Source organism: Maniola jurtina, chromosome 24 (assembly GCF_905333055.1).
Source record: "Maniola jurtina chromosome 24, ilManJurt1.1, whole genome shotgun sequence".
Classification (NCBI taxonomy): Eukaryota; Metazoa; Arthropoda; class Insecta; order Lepidoptera; family Nymphalidae; genus Maniola; species Maniola jurtina.
The window spans coordinates 8,388,721-8,410,442 of NC_060052.1; the positions used below are offsets into that span (position 1 = coordinate 8,388,721).

General features: G+C 37.2%; 1 protein-coding gene across 1 annotated transcript in view; it reads right to left on the minus strand.

The window, feature by feature from the left end:
• Positions 1-21,722, minus strand: part of LOC123877738 (alpha-2A adrenergic receptor) — a 369,354-nt gene that overhangs the window by 257,863 nt on the left and 89,769 nt on the right. Inside the window, exon 2 of the mRNA XM_045924600.1 lies at positions 1,163-2,465. Coding sequence (XP_045780556.1) covers positions 1,163-1,696 — 534 coding nt within the window. The 5' untranslated portion in view covers positions 1,697-2,465. The remainder of the gene's footprint in view (positions 1-1,162; positions 2,466-21,722) is intronic.

Sequence of the window (21,722 nt, forward strand, 5' to 3'; positions counted from 1 at the left end):
CTGAACGGTTATCGATATGAAAGCGATTATGTTACCTTGCTCATGGGAATAAAATGATGGTAGATACGATTAATTTTAAGCTGTGAGTAACCGGCAAAGATCAACGGGTTGCGAAACTGAAGTGGCAATGGATGAGGCACATAATCGAACAAGATAAAGTTGAAAACTAAAACCCGACTGCGATCGTCTTAATAAACGCTGAAATATTATAGTAAAATTGTTTTTCTGCTGCTGGGTATATTTTAATGTTGTAGTACATTTATATTTATGAACTCAGAATTTTCTCCTCTTTCATTTGACACCCCACTCGATACAATAGCAAAAAAAAATTTTGGAGACCCCCACTTTTTTTCATGTAACATCCGTTAGGTCAATTTTTTTCGTATAAAATGTGTGACAAATCGATTGACACCTCATTTATCAAAATCGGCCTAGTAGTTTAGGCGCTACGGTGGAACACACAGAATCTGGATACAGCATACACAGTACACACACACATATATACATACGACTGCTAAAATCATAACCCTTCCTTTTGGCTTTGCCGCAGTCGGGTAAATAATAACCGATAAACATTGGGCTTGGTATGGACTGGCACCCTCAATTTCATTATTATGTACTTTTTGGTTCTTTAATGTAAATTCCTCATGAAATAGAAACAATATCTTCGATAAAAAAAAAAACCGAAAATTACTCCAAATAAGTATTCATCTAGGTTTTTTAGTTTAAATCAGAAATGTAATTAATTTTTGTGTAGTTTTTCATAATGTGGATAATAATAATTTACAAAACTGTCATTGCCGTATTTTTTAATATTTTTTGACGTGACAACGTCTTATAATTCGATAGAGCCGGCTGCACGCACGAAAAAACATGACTCATGCGGCGTTACCTCGCTCTGAGGCGTTCCATGTAAGGTTTGAAGTGCAAGCGAAAGCGCGGAACGAGCGACAAAGAAGCACAATCGGCCTTTGTTGTCACGTTCAACTATCGTCAGTAAACCGACTTTACAGACAACCAATTTTTTATTGTTATTCGTAATCGTAATTTTCAAAATTACCGGCGCAGCCAACGTTGCTTTATTGTCGTCTCTTTCTAAGACACTACAGTGAATAAATCTATCCTTGTCACACATTAGCTTGTTTCTTAACTATAGACTCACCTGAGTGATGCTCCAATAGCGGTCGAGCGATATGAGGCACAAGTTCATGATGGACGCAGTGCACAGCAGCACATCCATCGCAGAATGTATCTCACACCACCAGAAACCAAAGATCCAATAACCCATCAGCTCATTCGCGAGGGAGAACGGCATTATCACCAGTCCGAGAAAGAAGTCCGACACCGCAAGAGATGCTATAAACCAGTTCTGAATGTTCTTCAAAGCCTTCTCCGTCACTATCGCTATTATCACTAACATATTCCCCACCACCACCATTATCATCAACACTGTCACCACCACCGACGCTATGATGATGTGAGCTGGTGAGTAACCACTCGGGTACCAGGTCTTCAACACGACCTGGTTCACATTCGTATCATTCCACGTAACATTATCCGAGCCATTTGTCATTTGTAACGCTAAAAACTCTTCAGGGCTGACATATGTTGGGACTAGGAACGTAGAATTTCCAAAAGTTGCATTCATATGAGCGACTAACGTAGTTTTTATTAGCGATGTCACATTCGGCACCATTTTGGTTTCGGTTACCGGTTTTTTGTTTATTTCAGCTAACTACATTTATTTATTGTTTTTCAGTGTTTCTTTTTATTAAATCTTTGGCCCCGTTTGGTGTGTTTAAATAAAATCACGATTCAAACTTTAATTCGAATGGTTTTTAATTCAATAAATGTATTGCATTACAGGAACGGAATTGTGAATCGATTTTTATTTGATCGATTTTCTTTTAATTAGTACTAATACCCGTTAAACCGAACTGTGTTTAAGCGATTGTCGAATCAAAATTAATAATAAATTACTCGTACTATTCAATATTTACACGTTACAAGTTAACGATACTAGAGATTTATTCATTTATTTACATACATCACTAATCACGACGGCCTTAACTTAATATTGCTTTAAAACACCGAACACCAAAAATCGGTAACGAAAAGAATCAACGGAATCGAATATCGCAAATTAATAAAAACACACGCGCAATTAATTAGAACACACAAAAAAGCGTAACTATTTAGCGTATCTAAAATCGATTCGAATCGATTATTTTATACAGTTGTAGGATCGATGTCTCGGCGTCATCGCGTAGCTTTGCCCTTTCTACGGTCCCAAAATCGATCTGTCTTCGCGAACATTGTTCTAGATGATTCCTTCACATGGCGATGTTTATTTTCGTCCAGTCATCATTGAGTGTATGGTGAGATCAATCGTTCTAATGATCCGCCATTAATTTCTATTGTAATTGCGTGGACTGTTAATTCCTTTGCCGTCGATATTTTAGTACCTGTAATAAGGAAAATTATGTTAATAACAGTAATTTACACAGTTCCTTGCTCTACTTTTTTTTATTCCATTACAAGCTGGCCCCTAACTGCGACCTCACTTGGTGGTAAGTGATGATGCAGTCTAAGGTGGAAGCGGACTAACTCGGAAGGAGTATGGCAGTTTACATAAACTCATATACCTTACTAGAGGATGCCCGCGGCTTCGCCCGCCTGGATTTCGGTTTTTTAAATCCCGCAGGAACTCTTTGATTTTCCGGGATAAAAAGTAGCCTATATCCTTCCCCGGGACGTAGCCCATGTCTGTACCAAATTTCATCAAAATCGGTTCAGCGGTTGGGCCGTGAAAACGTAGCAGACAGACAGACAGACAGACAGAGAGACACACTTTCGCATTTATAATATTAGTATGGATTGGTTGGTGTCAAATGAAAGAGGAGAAAATTCTGAGTTCATAAATATAATTATACTACAACATTAAAATATACCAAGTGACAGAAAAACAATTTTACTATAATATTTCAGCGTTTATTAAGACAATCGTAGTCGGGTTTTAGTTTTTAACTTTATCCTGTTAGTGATGTGCATTTAATTGTGAACCGCTTCATTCCGTTCATTCTTGTCAATTAGATCTTGTTTGTTTACCATCGATGCCAAATATCGTACCAAAATAGAAAATAAAATTTTATCAATACACTCGTAAAATTTTATAAAGCGATTCGGGGCGTTTAACTCCCAATAACGCACATTGTTTGCACAATTTAATACTATCCACGGTCTACAAAGTCTAGATATAATAGTAGGTACTTATCGAAATATCATATAGAATGAGAGCCAGCGCGTGCCAGACCTTCGTTTCTTTATAAAACCTGAAAGTTTCTCTGTTCCCAACACAGGGAGGTACGATCAGTGACTATTAAGGATGGATCATGGTGGCTATGGGAGATAACAAGTAATAAGTCTTACATCAAAATATTTTGAAGTCAATTTTTTTAATATTTTCTTCGGAACAGCGTCATGCATTGCCTGACACTTAGTATCGTGGCAACTCCCTGCCAGATACCCTTACAAGTCAAATGTGAAATCATTTTTAGGGTTTCGTACCTCAAAAAGAAAACCGGAATCCTTACAGGATCACTTTGTTGTCTGTCTGTCTGTCCGTCCGTCCGTCCGTCCGTCCGTCCGTCCGTCCGTCCGTCCGTCCGTCCGTCCGTCTGTCTGTCTGTCATTATAATTAATGAACTAAAGCTAAGAGGGTTCCAAACGCGCTAAGGTCTGAGAATAGCCCACAAAAACTCAGCCGGGTAATCTTTTTTCCTTAAAGTTTTAACTTTTTTCAAATTCAAATTCAAATTCAAAATATTTTTATTCAATTAGACTTTTACAAGTTCTTTTGAATCGTCAAAAGCATCTACCACTGGTTCGGAATGCCTTTCCTACCGAGAAGAACCAGCAAGAAACTCGGTGGTTGCTCTTTTCAAAGATTTGATATACAATATTATGCCATGTATAAAAGCAATTGAAGTCCTGCGCATTGCTGGAGCGAATTGCAGGTCAAATCCACGCTTTTTTATCATTTACATAATCTTCGAATAATATGCTTTTCTCAGGAGCATATTTTTAATATATTTTTTGAACCTGTGTAAAGGCAAGTCCAAAATAGGCTGAGGAATTTTATTATAAAAGATTATAAACTATTTGTCAGTACCAACTGCCGTCAGATGTATTAGAATGGATGTCAGCTCTTGACCTATAAGGCACTGTCTCCAGTCTAGCTGAGTCAGTGAAAATAAAAGTATAGTACATGTAAGACCTTGTACTGAACTTTTACAATATTCCGTTAGTAAACTGTTTTCATACAGCTTTTGTGGGGTGACTTTGACAATGCACGACAAGGGAACGACCACGATACGATTCAAATTCGTCATCGTACTAACTATTCGGGGGTCCGGGGTTCGATTCCAGTCATGCATTTTTAACTTTTCGTAGTTTCGAAATAAAGTGCATTTTAATCACTTAAAAATCAATTGCTGTAGCGTAAAGGCATAATGTTCTCGAAGATGTGCGAAGTCCAATCCATACTTGACCAGTGTGGTAAACTACCTTACTATCTCTTACTTATACTTTACTAACTCTACTAGGGGATGCCCGCTTCGCCCGCGTGGATTTCAATTTTTTTTAATCCCGTAGGAACTTTTTGACTTTTCGGGATAAAAAGTAGCCTATGACCTTCCCCGGGATGTATCCCAAGTCTGTACCAAATTTCATTCAAATCGGTTCAGCGGTTCGGACAGACAGACAGACACACTTTCGCACTTATAATATTAGTATGGATTATAATATTAGTATGGATTAATCCTTGCAGGCTCTTATGAATCTCATGTTACTAATCAAGATATCTTCTCAAAACTTCCTTATATCCTTCGCGGATCATTAGCCTATTATTTTTCTATTCTATGAAAGAACTTTATTCGACATAAATTTTGTCAGATCCCGTACGACCTAAAAATCGTACACAGTACTTATCGTCAAGTCTAAAACATATCTATAACACACGATAGCTACTATTCTAAGCGTGAAACTTTTTACATAATATTTTCAAGGGAATTCAGTCTCTATTTTAAAGTGGATAAAGGCTATACTTTCATGCATACCTATTCGTGACACTGCGTCTTATGGCTTTTATGGTGTGGTCTAGTAATTTTCCTATAGAAAAAGTTTTTGGTCGACTTTGGTAGCCTAGCAAATGATTGAAGACGGGTACATTCTTTTGTTCTTTTAAATACCTAACTATCCCGTGACTTTGTCCGTGTGTACAACACAAATTTTAAACCCCTATTTTACCCCCTTAGGGGTTAAAATTTCAAAAATCCTTAGCGGATGCCTCCGTCATAATAGCTAACTGAATGCCAAACAGCCTGATCCATCCAGTAGTTTGTAGTAGTAGCTGTGCGTTGATAGAATAGTCAGTCGGTCAGTTTTTCCTTTTATAAGTATATTTAGATTAGATTTAGCCTAGCTTGAAATGCCCGCGACTTCGTCCGCGTGGACTACACAAATTTCAAACCCCTATTTTACCCCTTAGGGTTGAATTTTAAATAACCGACTTGAAATTATTAATTTTCCGCCGCCGTGAAAATGTATCGCAGATAGACAGACAGACATATTTTTGTATTTAGGTATAAATTAGCACAAAATACTCTAACTACTTATTTTATTAGTACTAGCTGATGCCCGCGACTTTGTTCGGGTGAATTAAGTTTTTTCGAAATCCCGTGGGAACTCTTTGATTTTCCGGGATAAAAAGTAGACTAAATAATAATCCAAGATATTATCTATCTTCATCCCAGCCAAATCCGTCAAGTAGTTTTTGCGTGAAGGAGTAACAAACATACACACAATAATATTATTAGTGTGATGGATTCAGTGTGTTAAACTATTCCGCAAAGTGGTACAGATCAAAAGAGGCGGTTCGTTCCGCATTAGAACATTAATATAATTAATATTATGCCTTTTTCCATATTTCCTATTACCTTAGAAGCTTTGAATACAGAGAGCTTTCAAATTAATTTAAGTACCCACTTGGAATGTGTGAGTGTATCGTGAATTTGCCGCGGCCGGACAAGGTTTGTGACCATATTTTGAAAATTCCTAAAACGTTGTCAGAGTGAACTAGAGTGAGGGAACTCTCAGTTTAACCTTGAATCGACGAAATGTCAAATATTAGGCTATGTTGACGTGAAATCAAAGCAAAATAGGGACACTTTATAGCATAGTATATGTCTTTATAACTACCCGCGTCAAGTTTTTAACCCCCGACCCAAAAAGAGGGGTGTTATAAGTTTGACGTGTGTATCTGTGTATCTGTCTGTGGCATCGTAGCTCCTAAACTAATGAACCGATTTTAATTTAGTTTTTTTATTTGAAAGGTGGCTTGATCGAGAGTGTTAGCTATAATCCAAGAAAATCGGTTCAGCTGTTTGAAAGTTATCAGCTTTTTTCTAGTTACTGTAACCTTCACTTGTTGGGGGTGTTATAAATTTTTAATTTACACTTGTTTTATTTATTTAGATACAAGTTAGCCCTTGACTGCAATCCCACCTGGTAGTACTTAAGTGATGATGCTGTCTAAGATGAAAGTTTTCTTTACATCCATACTTCTGTGGTTTCTACATGGCATCGTACCGGAGCGCTAAATCGCTTTGCCGGTAGGGTAGTAACTAGCCACGGCCGAAGCCTCCCACCAGACTAGACCAGAAATTCAGAAATTATAAAATTTTAAGCCCTTGCCGGGAATCGAACCTGGGACCTCCCACTAATAAGACTACAGCGCTTACTAAGTACTACACCAGGGAGTTCGTCAAAAAGGCTGACATTGAAATAGAATAGAATAGAATAGATTTTTATTCAACTAAACTTCTACAAGTGCTTATAAATCGTCAAATAATTAACCACTGGTTCGGAATACTGTTCCTACCGAGAAGAACCAGCAAGAAACTCGGCGGTTGCTCTTTTCAATTGTTCAATTTACAATAATATTCCATACTATACAAGCAATTGCAGACCCGCGCATTGCTGGAGCGAGTCAAATCCATGCTTTTATATACATAGGCAACTTTTTATCTCGGAAAATTAAAGAGTTTCTACAAGATACCAAAAAAATATCTACATAGATGAAGACTCGGGCGTCGGCTAGTATTAAAAAAAATACTAATAAACCTTCCCCATCTTCCTGTGTGAGTTATCAGTTATGACGCTCAGTAATAAAAATCCTGGATTCAATTCGATCCCAGAGAGACCAATCTCGGATAGAATATTAAAAATCATTGAACACCGAAGCGGTAACAAATCGTAGGAAAAAATCGGTCAAGCGCGAGTGGGACTCGCACACTAATGGTTCCGCATCGTCGTACGAAAAATCTCAAACCAGTATAGCAAAAATTTGCAAGTTAATGACGGACAGCACCATCTTGATTTAATTTAGTAAATTAATGATTTTGGGAGCACAAATCTTTAATTTTTTTTTGTGATGGAACCACAAATTCACGGTTTTCGAAATTTTGCCTTTACTTATCAATGCTACATGCCTTTCATGATTCTATGCCATAATAGGTTTTGTCTTCCTCGGACAGACACGACAGACAGACAGACAACGAATTTTTTTTTATATTCATTATAGGAAAGCGCTTGACCACAATCACACCTGATGGAAAGTGATGATGTGGCCTGATGGGATGCGTTTACCTAGAAGATGCCTATTCACTCTTGTTTTAAAGATACCCGGATTGTAATTGGTAGGAAACACAGATCGCGGAAGAGTATTCAAACCCTTAGCTTATTAGGAATGATGACGCAAAACATTTCGTGCGTGTACCTAGATGGAATGTCGACGACATACGGATCGACGACTACTCAACGTAGTGATCCTATAAGGGTTTCTTTTTCCTTTTGACGTAAGGAACTCTAAAAATCATAAAACCCCGGAGCCGCGGCGATTAGCGCCCGATAAAACAACCGGGAACAAAAAAAAAACTGGAATAACACTCCCCTGGAATCCAAGATTGTAATGGAACAATCGGAAAAGAAGAGACGTTTTGTTTGTATTGTTCTAATTTCCATCTTTTCTTTATAAAAAAATATTGTCGTCTCGCAAATCTAATGGCTCCAGGACACATTGATTCTTCGCAATGCCTTCAGAACGTACTTACCTACCAGCCAAACGGCCAATGTGTGCACGTTTTTCTGCAAAGCCAAAATTTTAAACCAGTCTTAGTAAAAAAAAAAATCTACTACCTTGCCAAAAAAAAAGCCAAGTGCGAGTCGGGCTCTCGCACCAAGGGTTCCGTACTCGGGTTTTTTTTTGACATTTTACTCGATAAATCAAAAACAGCTTTTGTGCATAAAAATACATAAAAATCTATTTTAGAATGTACACGTAAAGCCCTTTCACATGGTATAGTTATCGTACTTTGAAAATTGAAACACATTTTAATTATTTATTTTTTTAGTGATGTAACCACAAATTCACGGTTTTCGGATTTTTCCCTTTACTTGTGCTATAAGACCTACCTACCTGCCAAATTTCATGATTTTAGGTCAACGGGAAGTACCCGTAGGTTTCTTGACAGACACGATAGACGGACAAACAGACAGACAGACAGACAAGCAAAAAGTGATCCTATAAGGGCTCCATTTTTCCTTTTGAGGGACGGAACCCTAAAAATGTTAAATATTTTGTACGGTGGTATGGAACTCTTCAAGTCCGGCTTGCACTTGACCGGTCTTTATATTTGTCATCCCGAGTCTACCAATGAGGCAGCGAGAAAAAATACTATAGTATAGTAGTATAGTAATAGTATAGATCAACCCTAACCCATTAAGCTGTATTTCAATTTATTTCTGTTTCGCAAAACATCTCTGGCCATGTTTTTGCTGTTTAATAGAATTTCATCTCAAAAACAGCATTGCGCTTGGCGCAGGATGCATTCCCGGCTTTTTTGCGGTTGTTAAAAATTTTCAGCTTTTATTCCAGCTGTAAGTAATACTAGATTATGGTTTTGTCGCCAACTTTTCTTTTAGCGAAATTAAAAACAATTCCGTGTTGTTACTGTTTCTTTTTATTTTGTAATGTTGTTAAGATTAGTGTAAGTAGATACACGGCTATTTTTAACTAGCTAGTTATAAGTTTGACGTGTGTATCTGTGTATCTGTCTGTGGCATCGTAGCTCCTAAACTAATGAACCGATTTTAATTTAGTTTTTTTTGTTTGAAAAGTGACTTGATCGAAAGTGTTCTTAGCTATAATCCAAGAAAAGTGGGTCAGCTGTTTGAAAGTTATCAGCTCTTTTCTAGTTACTGTAACCTTCACTTGTCGGGGGTGTTATAAATTTTTAATTTACACTTGTTTAAAATGTTTTTATAGTTCCGTATTATAAGTGACCAGATGTACTGACCAAGTACCACCAGGTGGATATACGTTTCCGTGTGCAATAGAAGGCAGTACTGCTTTGGAACACGCAGGGATTTGTGAGCTAATTTCTTTCCGAATTCATATTCAATTTAAGGTACGCGTCCTCCAATGGCGCAAGAGTTCTTCCAAACACGTGCTCAAGGCGATGCATGCGACACGTTTTTAAGTAAGATATACTTATTTACATACTAGCTGATGCCCGCAGCTTCGCCCGCGTGGATTGGTCAGATCCCCTGCAGCATCAGGATTGAGGAGTTGGAATCCAAATTTTTTACGAAACAATGTCGCAAAGTTCCTCTATCGATTAAAAAAGAAATGACGCAAATCGGTTCAGAAATCTCGGAGATTTCGGTGTACATAGGTACAAAAACACAACTCCCTTCTTGAAAGTCGGTTAAAAAAGTAGCCTATGTTACACCCTGGTCAATCCTCTATTTGTATGTGAAAATGCCGTTAAAATCGGTTCAGCCGTTCCGAAGATTAGCCTTTTCAAACAGACAAACAGACAGACAGACAAAAATTTTAAAAACGTGTGATTCAGTTATGGTATCGTTCAAATAACCATATGACCTTAATATGTGGTAGTTATTTCGAAATTATAGACAGACACTCCAATTTTATTTATTAGTATAGATTAATTACCCAACAGGACGTGAAATCAAAGATACTAAGTCGTTTCATAGCCTACCTAGCCAACCTACATACCTACAAGACTTCAAGTCTTGACCTATTGTAAGTTTCATTACTGTGTCGTTGGTAAAAACTGAATAACTCATTCAAGGGACATGGTGAGGAAAACACTGTAAAATTCATAAGGAACCAACAAAATGTACCATGTCATCGACTCATCACGCGAATTCTAGGGCAACTATGCGTTGAATAAATAAAACTTTGTTTCCATTGTTATGATACTCCTTTGACCTTGATAATTTATTTATTTATTTGTGGGTGTCTGAAAGGAGGCTTCGGCCGTGGCTATTTACCACCTTGTGACCCTACCGGCAAAGCGATTTAGCGTTCCAGTACGATGTCATGTAGAAACAAAAGGTTTAGTACAAACTGCCTAGTATTTCAATGCATACTCCTTCCAAGTTAGCCCGCTTCCATCTTAAATTGCATCATCATGTTTTATTACCAGGTGAGATTGCAGTCAAGGTCTAACTTGTATATCTTAATAAAAAGAAACACACACACACACACACACACACAATAGTATAGATTTTTATTCAAATAGACTTTTACAAGTGCTTTTGAATCGTCAAATATAGAAAGTGCATATACCTACAGAAAGTCATTACACAGAAGAAACTATACAAAAGGATGCAAGGGCGGCTTTATTGCAAGGAAACCTCTGGTAGAAGGATTTAATTGACCAAAGATGGTGCAAAAACAAAGAAAATAATATCATTATTGTAGTACTAGTTGTTTTCCACCATTGCGTACGTAGTAAACCGAGTAGATAATTTTCTATTTTTTATTATTTTTCGCATTTCTGAATTTTATAAAAAAGAAATATACATTGGTTTGCCATGATAAGCACAATGAAATATATAAAATAAGCTAGATAATACGAACAACAATACACCTTGCAACAATGGAAACAGTCAGTGAGCCAATGTCGTCAGGGTTATTCTGTTCTATACAATGTGGGGATTGCACGCGATGTACGGTTCTGTGTTTATTTTACTTCTAGCTTAGTTTAGTATTAAAATAGAAATAGAAAAGCTAAAGTAAATATAAGAAACTAGACGATGCCCGCGACTTCGTCCGCGTGGATTTAGGTTCTTTAAAAATCCTGGATTAGCTTATGTGCTAATCCAGGTTATTATCTATCTCTATTCCCAGCCAAATCCGTCCAATAGTTATTGCGTGAAGAAGTAACAAACATACACACACACACACACACATACACACAAACTTTCGCCTTTAGTGTGATTTTCGATAAAAATTCAAGAAATATTATTGCTGAAGCGATATTTGCAATAAAATAAATAAATTAAAATAAAAAGATATCTTTTCAAATAAAATTGGTAAAAGCAAAGTTAAAATCTTTTTAGATTCGCTGTCATTTCGCCGTACGCTACCGGAACTAGCTAAAGGCGGGAGATTTCTTGCTTTAAAATAAACTTTCCAAAGATATACCAGTTAAATGGATTCCATTTATAACGTTGAAAAGGAGAATGCCATCTGGCTATTTACTTTTAATACACCTTTTCTGTGGAAATTTAAATGTACGATATTAGAGTAAATTGGACAGCATCATCATCATTTAACTTATCGCCGGCCCAGTACTGAAGACGGGACTCCGCCCTTCCACTGCTAAGCATGTAGGAAAAGCCAAACAGCAAGCAAGTGCCACCCTATAGGTTTCTTGACAGACACGACGGACAGACAGATAGACAACAAAGTGATCCTATAAGGGTTCCGTTTTTCCTTTTGAGGTACGGATCCCTAAAAACGCAAAAATACTTAAAAAATAAATATTTTTCTCGATTAACCCTGTTGGAACTCGAATCTGGGATATCCCATTCAATTCAGACCACCACACTCACCACTGCGAAAACAAAAACGTCAAATTCCCAAAAACTTGCCTAGAAAATTTGTTGGTAAAATCTAAAATGTGGTTCAGCTATTTTTACACACGTTCCATTGAAGTAGGCTTTTCAAAGGCTTTTCAGGTTTCATTACCATGACTCGGCTATTACCTTCAAAAAAAAACTCACCGATAATATTTTATCCAAAGCTAACTGACTGTATTTTTTAGTACTTAACCTTTGTTTAACTTAGCTATAGTCATTTTATTTTTATTTTTTATAATGTAATTATGTTTCATATACCTATTATTTAAGTATTTGTATGTATTTATTATATCTGTAAAGTCTGTTGTAATATAAAGTTTACCTGGCGCTCCACAAAAATGTTGTGGACGCTAGTTATTGATATACATATCGGTCATGTAATAGTTTGTAAGTTAGTATATATAAAATGTTAAATATGTATATTGTTAGCGTCCCTTAATAAATAAATAAAAAAAATAAAAATAAAAATAAATTACCAATAGGGTTTTGTCAAACCTGTCGGTGGAAATAAGTAAAGCTTGGTCGTTCGACAAAATTGACAACCCTGGCCTCCCTGGCATTGGCTTCGCAAAAATGGTGACCAATTAACACTGGAGTATGCTAGTTTCATAGTGATGCTCTACAAAATATCGATATTTAATATTTCTTCTTTTAAGTAACAAATAAATACTTAAAATATTAATTATTAATTATTGAAAAAGAGTTATCACCTATCCCATAGAAATTTGAATGAAAACTCTGGTCTTATTCCTTGTCAATATTATATGGAGAAGCTCTGTAGAAAATTTCAGCTTTCCCTGGCAATGACTTAGCAAAAATGGTGACCAATTAACAGAGGAGTATGCTAGTTTCATAGTGATGCTCTACAAACTAACGACATTTAATATTTTTTACTTTAAAGTAGTTATTTATTAGGATACTGTGATAGTATTCTAACAAATAAATACTTAAAATATAAATCCTCTTTATTACCTATCCCATAGGAATTTGAATGAAAACTCTGGTCTTATTCTTTTTTTCTTTTTTTTGTGATTTTGTTGAGCTGAATAAACTTTATTTATTTATTTATTTATTTATTCCTTGTCAATATTATATAGAGAAGCTCTGTAGAAAATTTCAGCTTTTAAGGTCCAAATGTTTGGATTGGAGTTTGATAAGATAGTCAGAGAGTTTCATATATTTAGATGATAAAAGTCACACGCGGTCATATAACTCAAGCAGTCGAGTCAACTACACGACTGATCTCGTATATGACAATGAAAGAAAGGCTTTAATTTCCTATGCAGTCGGTTGTGAATAAATAAATAATCCTTTTATATTTCTCAAACTTTTACATTGTTTTTACTCGGTATTCACGATATAGTAATAGATAAGTGTATGCAGTATCATTTTATTGAGCTTAAGTTCTTATTTAAGAGGGGTCTCTCCGTCACTTTCTCCATACAAACGTAGTTCCAATTTCATTTGAATATTAAGCAACCAAAGTCCATAAAATTTTGCAAACATAATTCTAGAAACTAATATCTATGCCTGTGGTTTTCCAGATTTCTGTTAAAATATTCGGTTTCAAAGTTACGCGGTCTTAAAAATAATAATTATATTTTTAATATAATTTTAAGCTCCCGTAGTTTTAAAACTACATATTTTTAGAAAAATCTAAAACGCCACAGGCACAGATATTAGTTTCTAGAATATGTCGTTTTGAAATTGGAACTACGATTGTATGGAGTAAGTGACGGAGAGAGCCCTGTTAATTCATAACCGTATCTAAATGATAAAAATTCTGTTTGTCGATATAGTTAGACACGTCTCTATTCAATCAACAAGCAGCCCGATGAACAGTCGGTCAACTCAGCCAATTAATAGACATCTGCTTTTATACTAGACTTTGTATTTACTTCGTTTTTAGGGTTCCGTACCCCAAAAGGAGAAACGAAACCTTTATAGGATCACTTTTGGCTTTGCCGCAGTCGGGTAAAAAAGGACCTCGGATGGGTTTGAAACTATTCGGGCTTACATCGATTAAATACGTGAGTATAGCTGTTACGTTCTATAGCTAAAGTGGATATCACTCGCGATAGTTTTTTTCTCTCTCTCGTCTGGCTTTACACTGATTAGCCAATGTCAAGTTTGTAGTTATTTGTAACAAGTTAGTTAAACTATACAAGTGTGGACCCCGTCTGTGCCGGCGTTCGCCGACATACGCACGGCACCCCTTTAGAGCACTTTCCAGTCAGTTTTAACAAAAAAAAAAATAAACACTGCAAAAAGGCAGAGCACGCCCGCCAGCTAACACCAACACAGACGAAGTCCCTCACGATAGTTTAAACATTAAAAAAGTTCTCTTTTCAGATATAGAGAGAAAGAGAGAAAGAAACTGGAGAGAGAGATATTGGGCTAACGACTGGCTGCCTCTGGCTATTGATTTTCGTTTGAATATCAAACTTTGAACAATATTTGTTCCGTTTTTTAGTCAACCAATGCCAATCCAAGCGTAGAGTTATGATGGAATTTTAACCAAAACTACGAACTAGAAGCGTTCAAAGTTTTAAAAATATTGACTAGGTTTTGGCTTTTGCCTTGGGCTCTTCAAATTCTACTATTTTTTTTACCGATCGTGAAATTTTATTTATGTAATCCATCCGTAATGCGAAAGTGTGTCTGTCTGTCTGTCTGCTACCTTTTCACGGCCCAACAGTTTAACCGATTCCGACGAAATTTAGTACAGAGTTAGCTTATATCCCGGGACCACACATAGGCTACTTTTTATCCCGGAAAATCAAAGAGTTCTCACGGGATTCCTAAAAACCCATCTGTTTAACCGATTTGTATGAAATTTCGTACCGAGGTAGCTTGCGTCCCTGTAGTTGACATAGGCATTTTATCCCGGAAAATCAAGCAGTTCCCAGGGGATCTTTAAAAACCTAAATCCACGCGGACGAAGTCGCGGGCATCCTCTAGTATAAAATATTAATATGTAATAATTTCTGTAAAATTAAGGTCGAAAGGTGTATTGACGGGTACATTATGTCGGTACGAAATTCGGTCCTTTTTGTCACTTCCGCTAAAGATTAATGACATAAGCAATGACTTTCCATATTTTCACTTTTCCACGTCCATTAACGTATCCTATGTGTCATACTGTAATGGACATAATGAATATACAAGTTTGCTGAAAGATACGCCTGCTTCCATCTTAGACTGCATCAACACTTGCCACCAGGTGAGATTGCAGTCAAGGGCTAACTTGTAGCTGATTTAAAAAGAAAGAAATTTCCCGTTCAAAATGACATTTGCTTTTTGTGTTGATTCAAAGCGCGTGAAATCAGGTTTTTATAAATTACGTGGAAAATCTTTAATTTTTCCGGGCAAGAAGTATCCTATTTTTGTCTTCGGTGCCCGTCAAATTCGGTTTAGCGGTTAAGCCGTAAGAAGGTACAGACAGACAGACAAACATAGTCATATGGATAGCTCTAATTTTTTAATTAAGTTACTTAAATGGTACGCGAGTCATATCGGAAAACCCGAGCAAGACCGGAGTGGCTAATATCTGGTACGTATTGCAAATTGCAATTCAATTTTTATGGGTATTTGTTTGAAGGATTCACATGATACCACGATGCTCCATATTATGTCAGAAACCTTCACGCAAGTGCCAATAATGACTTTACAAAGTTTCAACTCAATGCATAGAATACGAATTCACGTACATTAATTTGTATGTATTTAAAGAAAATTCATATACATGGGATTTAGGGATGTGCGGAAGCGCACATTCTTTTTAGGGTTCCGTACCTCAAAAGGAAAAACGGAACCCTTATAGGATCACTTTGCTGTCTGTCCGTCTGTCGTGTCTGTCAAGAAACCTATAGGGTACTTCCCGTTGACTTAGAATCATGAAATTCGGCAGGTAGGTAGGTCTTATAGCACAAGTACAGGAATAGCTCTGAAAACCCTGAATTTGTGGTTATATAATTAAAAAAAATGTTTTATTTTCAAAGTAAGATAACTATACCAAGTAGGGTATCATATGAAAGGGCTTTACCTGTACATTCTAAAGCAGATTTTTATTTAGTTTTATGTATAATAGATTTGATTTATCGTGCAAAATGTTGGAAAAAAATACCCGAGTACGGAACCCTCAGTGCGCGAGTCTGACTCGCACTTGGCCGGTTTTAATATAACCTGGTAATGCTAGCAAAGCGAATAATATAACCTAATACAGAGTACAAACAATAATTAGAGGAAGTAATTACCACACGCTCGTAAATCTGAAGTGCGGGTAAAGTTAACCGGTAATATGATATCGATGTGCGCGCAGAGACGGTGAATTGATTCATTAATAACACCACTTCCCCTTAACAGGGCTGTCTAACTAATATTCTAATTTACTGCAATTTATTTGAAGAATAATCATTATCATCACAATCGACGGCCTCCCTGGCGCAGTAAGCGCTGTGGTCTTATTAGGGCTTGGGTTCGATTCGCGGCAGGGGTTCTGAATTTTATAATTTCTAAATTTCTGGTCTGGTCTGGCGGGAGGCTTGGGCTATGGCTAGTTACTACCCTACCGTCAAAGCCGTGCCACCAGGCGATTTAGCGTTCCGGTACGATGCGATTGGCGGGTTGCTTGGTATCTAGCTTTTCATGTATGCTTAGTAGTAGGGGGGCGGGTGGTGCATGTCGCATGCTGCAATTGTACCATACAGATTTGTCTTTATCGGATTATAGCAAATCAAGCTTTTGATTCTTTGTATATCATGGATTTCCACAAAGTCTTGCTTCTATACAATAGTAATCCAATAAGTTTTCTAGTCAATCCTTCGATATAAATAGCTTCATACTTGACATTGAATGGGATCTCTAGTTCGAGCTAACGTTATGAGGGTCGATCTGGGTCGAAACGGGTCGAAATCACAGATGATTTTCTGTGTGATTTATGTACCGTCGTCATGGCAAACCTACCCGTAGTTATTGCCGACAGCTGGTCGAGATTTACTCGCATACTTACCACTTGCTAATGTCTACAGCCTGCAAACGTATAAACCAAATGTTTAACCACTCTGGCGTAGTGGTGAGCATTGTGATCTCCACTGCCAGACGCCCTTAAACTTCAAAAGTTAAGGATGTCTGTCGTAAGACCGACGGTCGATGGGGCAGACGTGTTCTGGAGTGGAGACCGCGTACCGGTAAGCGCAGTGTGGGACGACCTCCTGCCCGCTGGACTGATGACCTGAAGAAGGTAGCGGGGAGCGGGTGGATGAGGAAGGCGGAGGACCGTGTTTGGTGGCGCGCTCTTGCAAAGGCTTATGTCCAGCAGTGGACACATACAGGCAGATGGATTGGATTGGATGCCACGGTACCAAGTGTCCAGCAATGCACGACGTGATTTCTAATACTATTCCTAAGAAAATATAAAACAATAGACTTTATTTAATATTTTGACGTATTTTTTTACACCTTTATTACCTGTCGCAATCAGAAAGATGAATAACAAAGTCAAACCACCACTACCAAAGCCACCATGATCCAAACTTCATAACCGCCGATCGTTCCTCCCTGTGTTGGGGACAATACGCAGAGAAACTTTCAGCTTTTATAAAATAACGAAGCACGCGCTGGCTCTTAGTCCATTCAAATACCCGAAATGTTACTGTCAAGTTCCAGCATACAACCTAATTCCTCACACACGTGACAATGGTGCTACGAATTTCGTAGAGCTACGTAATCTGTAGACGCGCTACAAGTACTACGAGCTCACTACGAGTGCTATGCGAATGTGTCTGACAACACTGAATTTCATACTTAGGTATAAGTCACACGTTAGCGACTTTTTGTTTCGAAACTGTTTTGAAATTCACTATCAACAAGTGTAAATTAATAGTTTACAACACCCCCGACAAGTGAAGGTTACAGTAATTAGAAAAAGAGCTGATAACTTTCAAACAGCTGAACCGATTTACTTGGATTATAGCTAAAAACACTCTCGATCAAGCCACCTTTCAAACAAAAAAGACTAAATTAAAATCAGGTCATTAGTTTAGGAGCTACGATGCGATACATAGATACACACGTCAAACTTATAACACCCCTCTTTTGTGTCGGGGGTTAAAAACATATTTATTCAAATAACCTTAAATACTCCGTCGACCTACTAGTAGCCTATCTATCATTTGTTTGAAAAAGTGTTAAATCCATAAAAATCGGAGCCGTTTCTGAGGACTTCCGACGAAAATCTTTCACTGACTCCACTATTATGTCTCACGACATAATTGTCGTAAGTGTGAACATAAACTTATGTGCCATAATATAACGTGAAACTTAACATGTTTTGACATATAGCTAAGGACGTCATTAGTTAGAAGTATGCATATTCAAATATTCAAGGTAAGTATATTCAGATGCATATTTTAATGCTATCCGATTTTCTACGTACATTTTAATATTCTATTTATTCTAAATAGGTGTTAATATGCTGTTTTGACTCTTTAGAGGTTAATCCGTTAGTGAAAATATTATAGGTAAGGTCCCATATTAAAATAATGCAAAAGTGCGTTTGTTCTTCAACCAAAAAAATGAAAGGTGGCTTGATCGAGAGTGTTCTTAGCTATAATCCAAGAAAATCGGTTCAGCCGTTTGAAAGTTATCAGCTCTTTTCTAGTTACTGTAACCTTCACTTGTCGGGGGTGTTACAAATTTTTAATTTACACTTGTTAGAAACAACGTTACAAGAGTATTCGGGCTACTTTTCTCTCATAAAATCAAAGAGTTACCACGAGATTTTTCAAAATTAGTTAATTATAAAGCCATTCTGACTGAATTCGGCCACAGCCATGCCACAGTAGCATTGCATTATGTTGATAATGAGAATATGGATCCGATTCGGCTTAGCGCACCGCAGCTCTACAGTAATGCTGTAAATGAGGACAAATTAATGCAATTTGGTGACCTCATGGACGCTAGCCTTATTAATGCATCGTATTGATCACTAGTTTATGCCCCCGACTTCGTCCGCGTGGACTACACTTTCAAACACCTGTTGAATTTTCAAAAAACCTTTCTTAGCGAATGTCTACGTCATAATAGCTATCTGCATAGCTTTCATCCCGATCCGTCCAATAGTTTGAGCTGTGGGTTGATAAATCAGTCAGTCAGTCACTCACCTTTTCCTTTTATATATTTAAATTCAAAAAAATTCAAAATTCAAAATATTTTTATTCAATTAGACTTTTACAAGTTCTTTTGAATCGTCAAAAGCATCTACCACTGGTTTAGATTATAAATGTGTATCAATATCGTCACGTTAATAAGGGATTTGAACGGAAACACTTAAAAATAAATTCAATACGAGAAAAAGTTATAAATATCCCCAGATCACAACAAAATACACCCACAAAATTTCAAAATGGTGTCCATCCTTACTTAAAGTTAAGCCACACTACCGTTTAGCCGAAAGACAAAACATAAAGACAAGTAAGTGCCTTTCTGGCGTAGTGGTGAGCGTTGTGGTTTTATAAGCGAGAGGTTCCGGGTTCGATTCCCAAGAGGGGTCTGTAGTGGAATATAAAAAAGCAATCCAAATGATATTTTTAAAATAGTTTACATGATTGTAACATTGTCTGTCTGTCTGCCTGTCCGTCCGTCCGTCCGTCCGTCCGTCCGTCCGTCCGTCCGTCCGTCCGTCTGTCCATCCGTCCGTCCGTCCGTCGTACATTAGATGTTATTTACTAGAATCAGCAACTTTATAAACAAACTTATTTGTCGTAGTATTGTATGTGTTTATTAGTCACTAGCGACCCGCCCCGGATTTGCAAGGGTATGTCACTAAGAAATAATGTAGTTTTCTACTGGTGAAAAAATTTTCAAAATCGGTTCAGTAGTTACAAACTTACAAACTTTACCTCTTCACTAGCCGATGCCCGCGACTTCGCCCGCGTGGATTCAGGTTTTTTGAAATCCCGTGGGAACTCTTTGATTTTCCGGGATAAAAAGTAGCCTATGTGCTAATCCAGGATATTATCTATCTCCATTCCAAATTTCAGCCAAATCCGTCCAGTAGTTTTTGCGTGAAGGAGTAACAAACATACACACACACACACACACACACACACACACACACACACACATACAAACTTTCGCCTTTATAATATTAGTGTGATAATATTAGTAAAGATTTATTACAGATTTTTTAAAAACAGGTTAAAGTTGAGGGCATTAGCAGATGACAAAATGTTTTAAAACAAAAAGTCTCCAGTGAGATTTCGCGCTAAAATAAAATGGCCGGGTAAAAATCAGTACCGGATAAAAACCCCAGCAAAGGATAAGATAATTTGTCAAAGGAATAGCCCTACTTCAGATAGTTAAGGCCACAAAGAGAAATATTTATTATGAAAAGATCGAATTTTTCCATACAATACGAAAGGTTTGATTTTTATTTTTTAACGAAACAAAGTACATTTTTTATTACACGAATAATTTACTATACGGCCTTATTTCAGAACTTTATCACACTAATATTATAAAGCCGAAAGTTTGTGTGTATGTGTGTGTGTGCGTGTGTGTGTGTATGTTTGTTACTCCTTCACGCAAAAACTACTGGACGGATTTGGCTGTGGAATGGAGATAAATAATATCCTGGATTAGCACATAGGCTACTATTTATCCCGGAAAATCAAAGAGTTCCCACGGAATTTTGAAAAACCTAAATCCACGCGGGCGAAGTCGCGGGTATCGGCTAGTAAAATATATAAAAAGAAAAGGTGACTGACTGCCTGACTGACTGACTGACTGACAGATCAGTCAGTCAACGCACAGCTCAACTAGATGGATCGGGCTGTTTGGCATGCAGATGTTATGACGTAGACATCCGCTAAGAAAGGATTTTTGAAAATTCAACCACCAATTTGGATTCAAAATTCCAAATAAAATTTGGGATTATAATATAGGTTATTGGGTTTGAAATTAAAGAAAGTTCGTTATTTTTCAAGTAATATCAATGAAATTATTTGGAGTATTTAATTTCGGTTAAAAATGAAAAATTAAAGTTTCACAATGATTTTCAAAAATTCCATCTATTCAAAGCTGGGGTAGGTCTAGCCAGTTTCAGATAATCCGGATACATTCAGGCCCAGTAAAGGCTAATTTTCAGTTCCAATCGAGACGAAATGTAGTCGATACTTCACTGGGTGATGAGATTTTAGCGGGGCCTGCAATGTACGAAGCAATGCTTGGATGCGGCAGTAATCACACTATCACACTAATATAATATTATAAAGGAGAAAGTTTGTATGTGTGTGTGTGTGTATGTTTGTTACTCCTTCAAGCAAAAACTACTGGACGGATTGGGCTGAAATTTAGAATGGAGATAGATTATACCCTGGATTAGCACATAGGCTACTTCCCGGAAAATCAAAGAGTTCCCACGGGAATTTCAAAAACCTACATCCACGCGAACGAAGTCGCGGGTATCAGCTAGTGGACCCATAAAATTTATATGCGTTTATAGCGTTGCAATGCGAATCACGTGCTATCTATTGTAAACTAGAGGATGCCCGCGACTTCGTCCGCGTGGGTTTAGATTTTTAAAGATCCCGTTTGATTTTCTGGGATAAAAAGTTACCTATGTCAATTACAGGGACGCAAGCTACCTCGGTACCCATACAAATCAGTTAAACGGATGGGTCTTTAGGAATCCCGTAGGGACTCTTTGA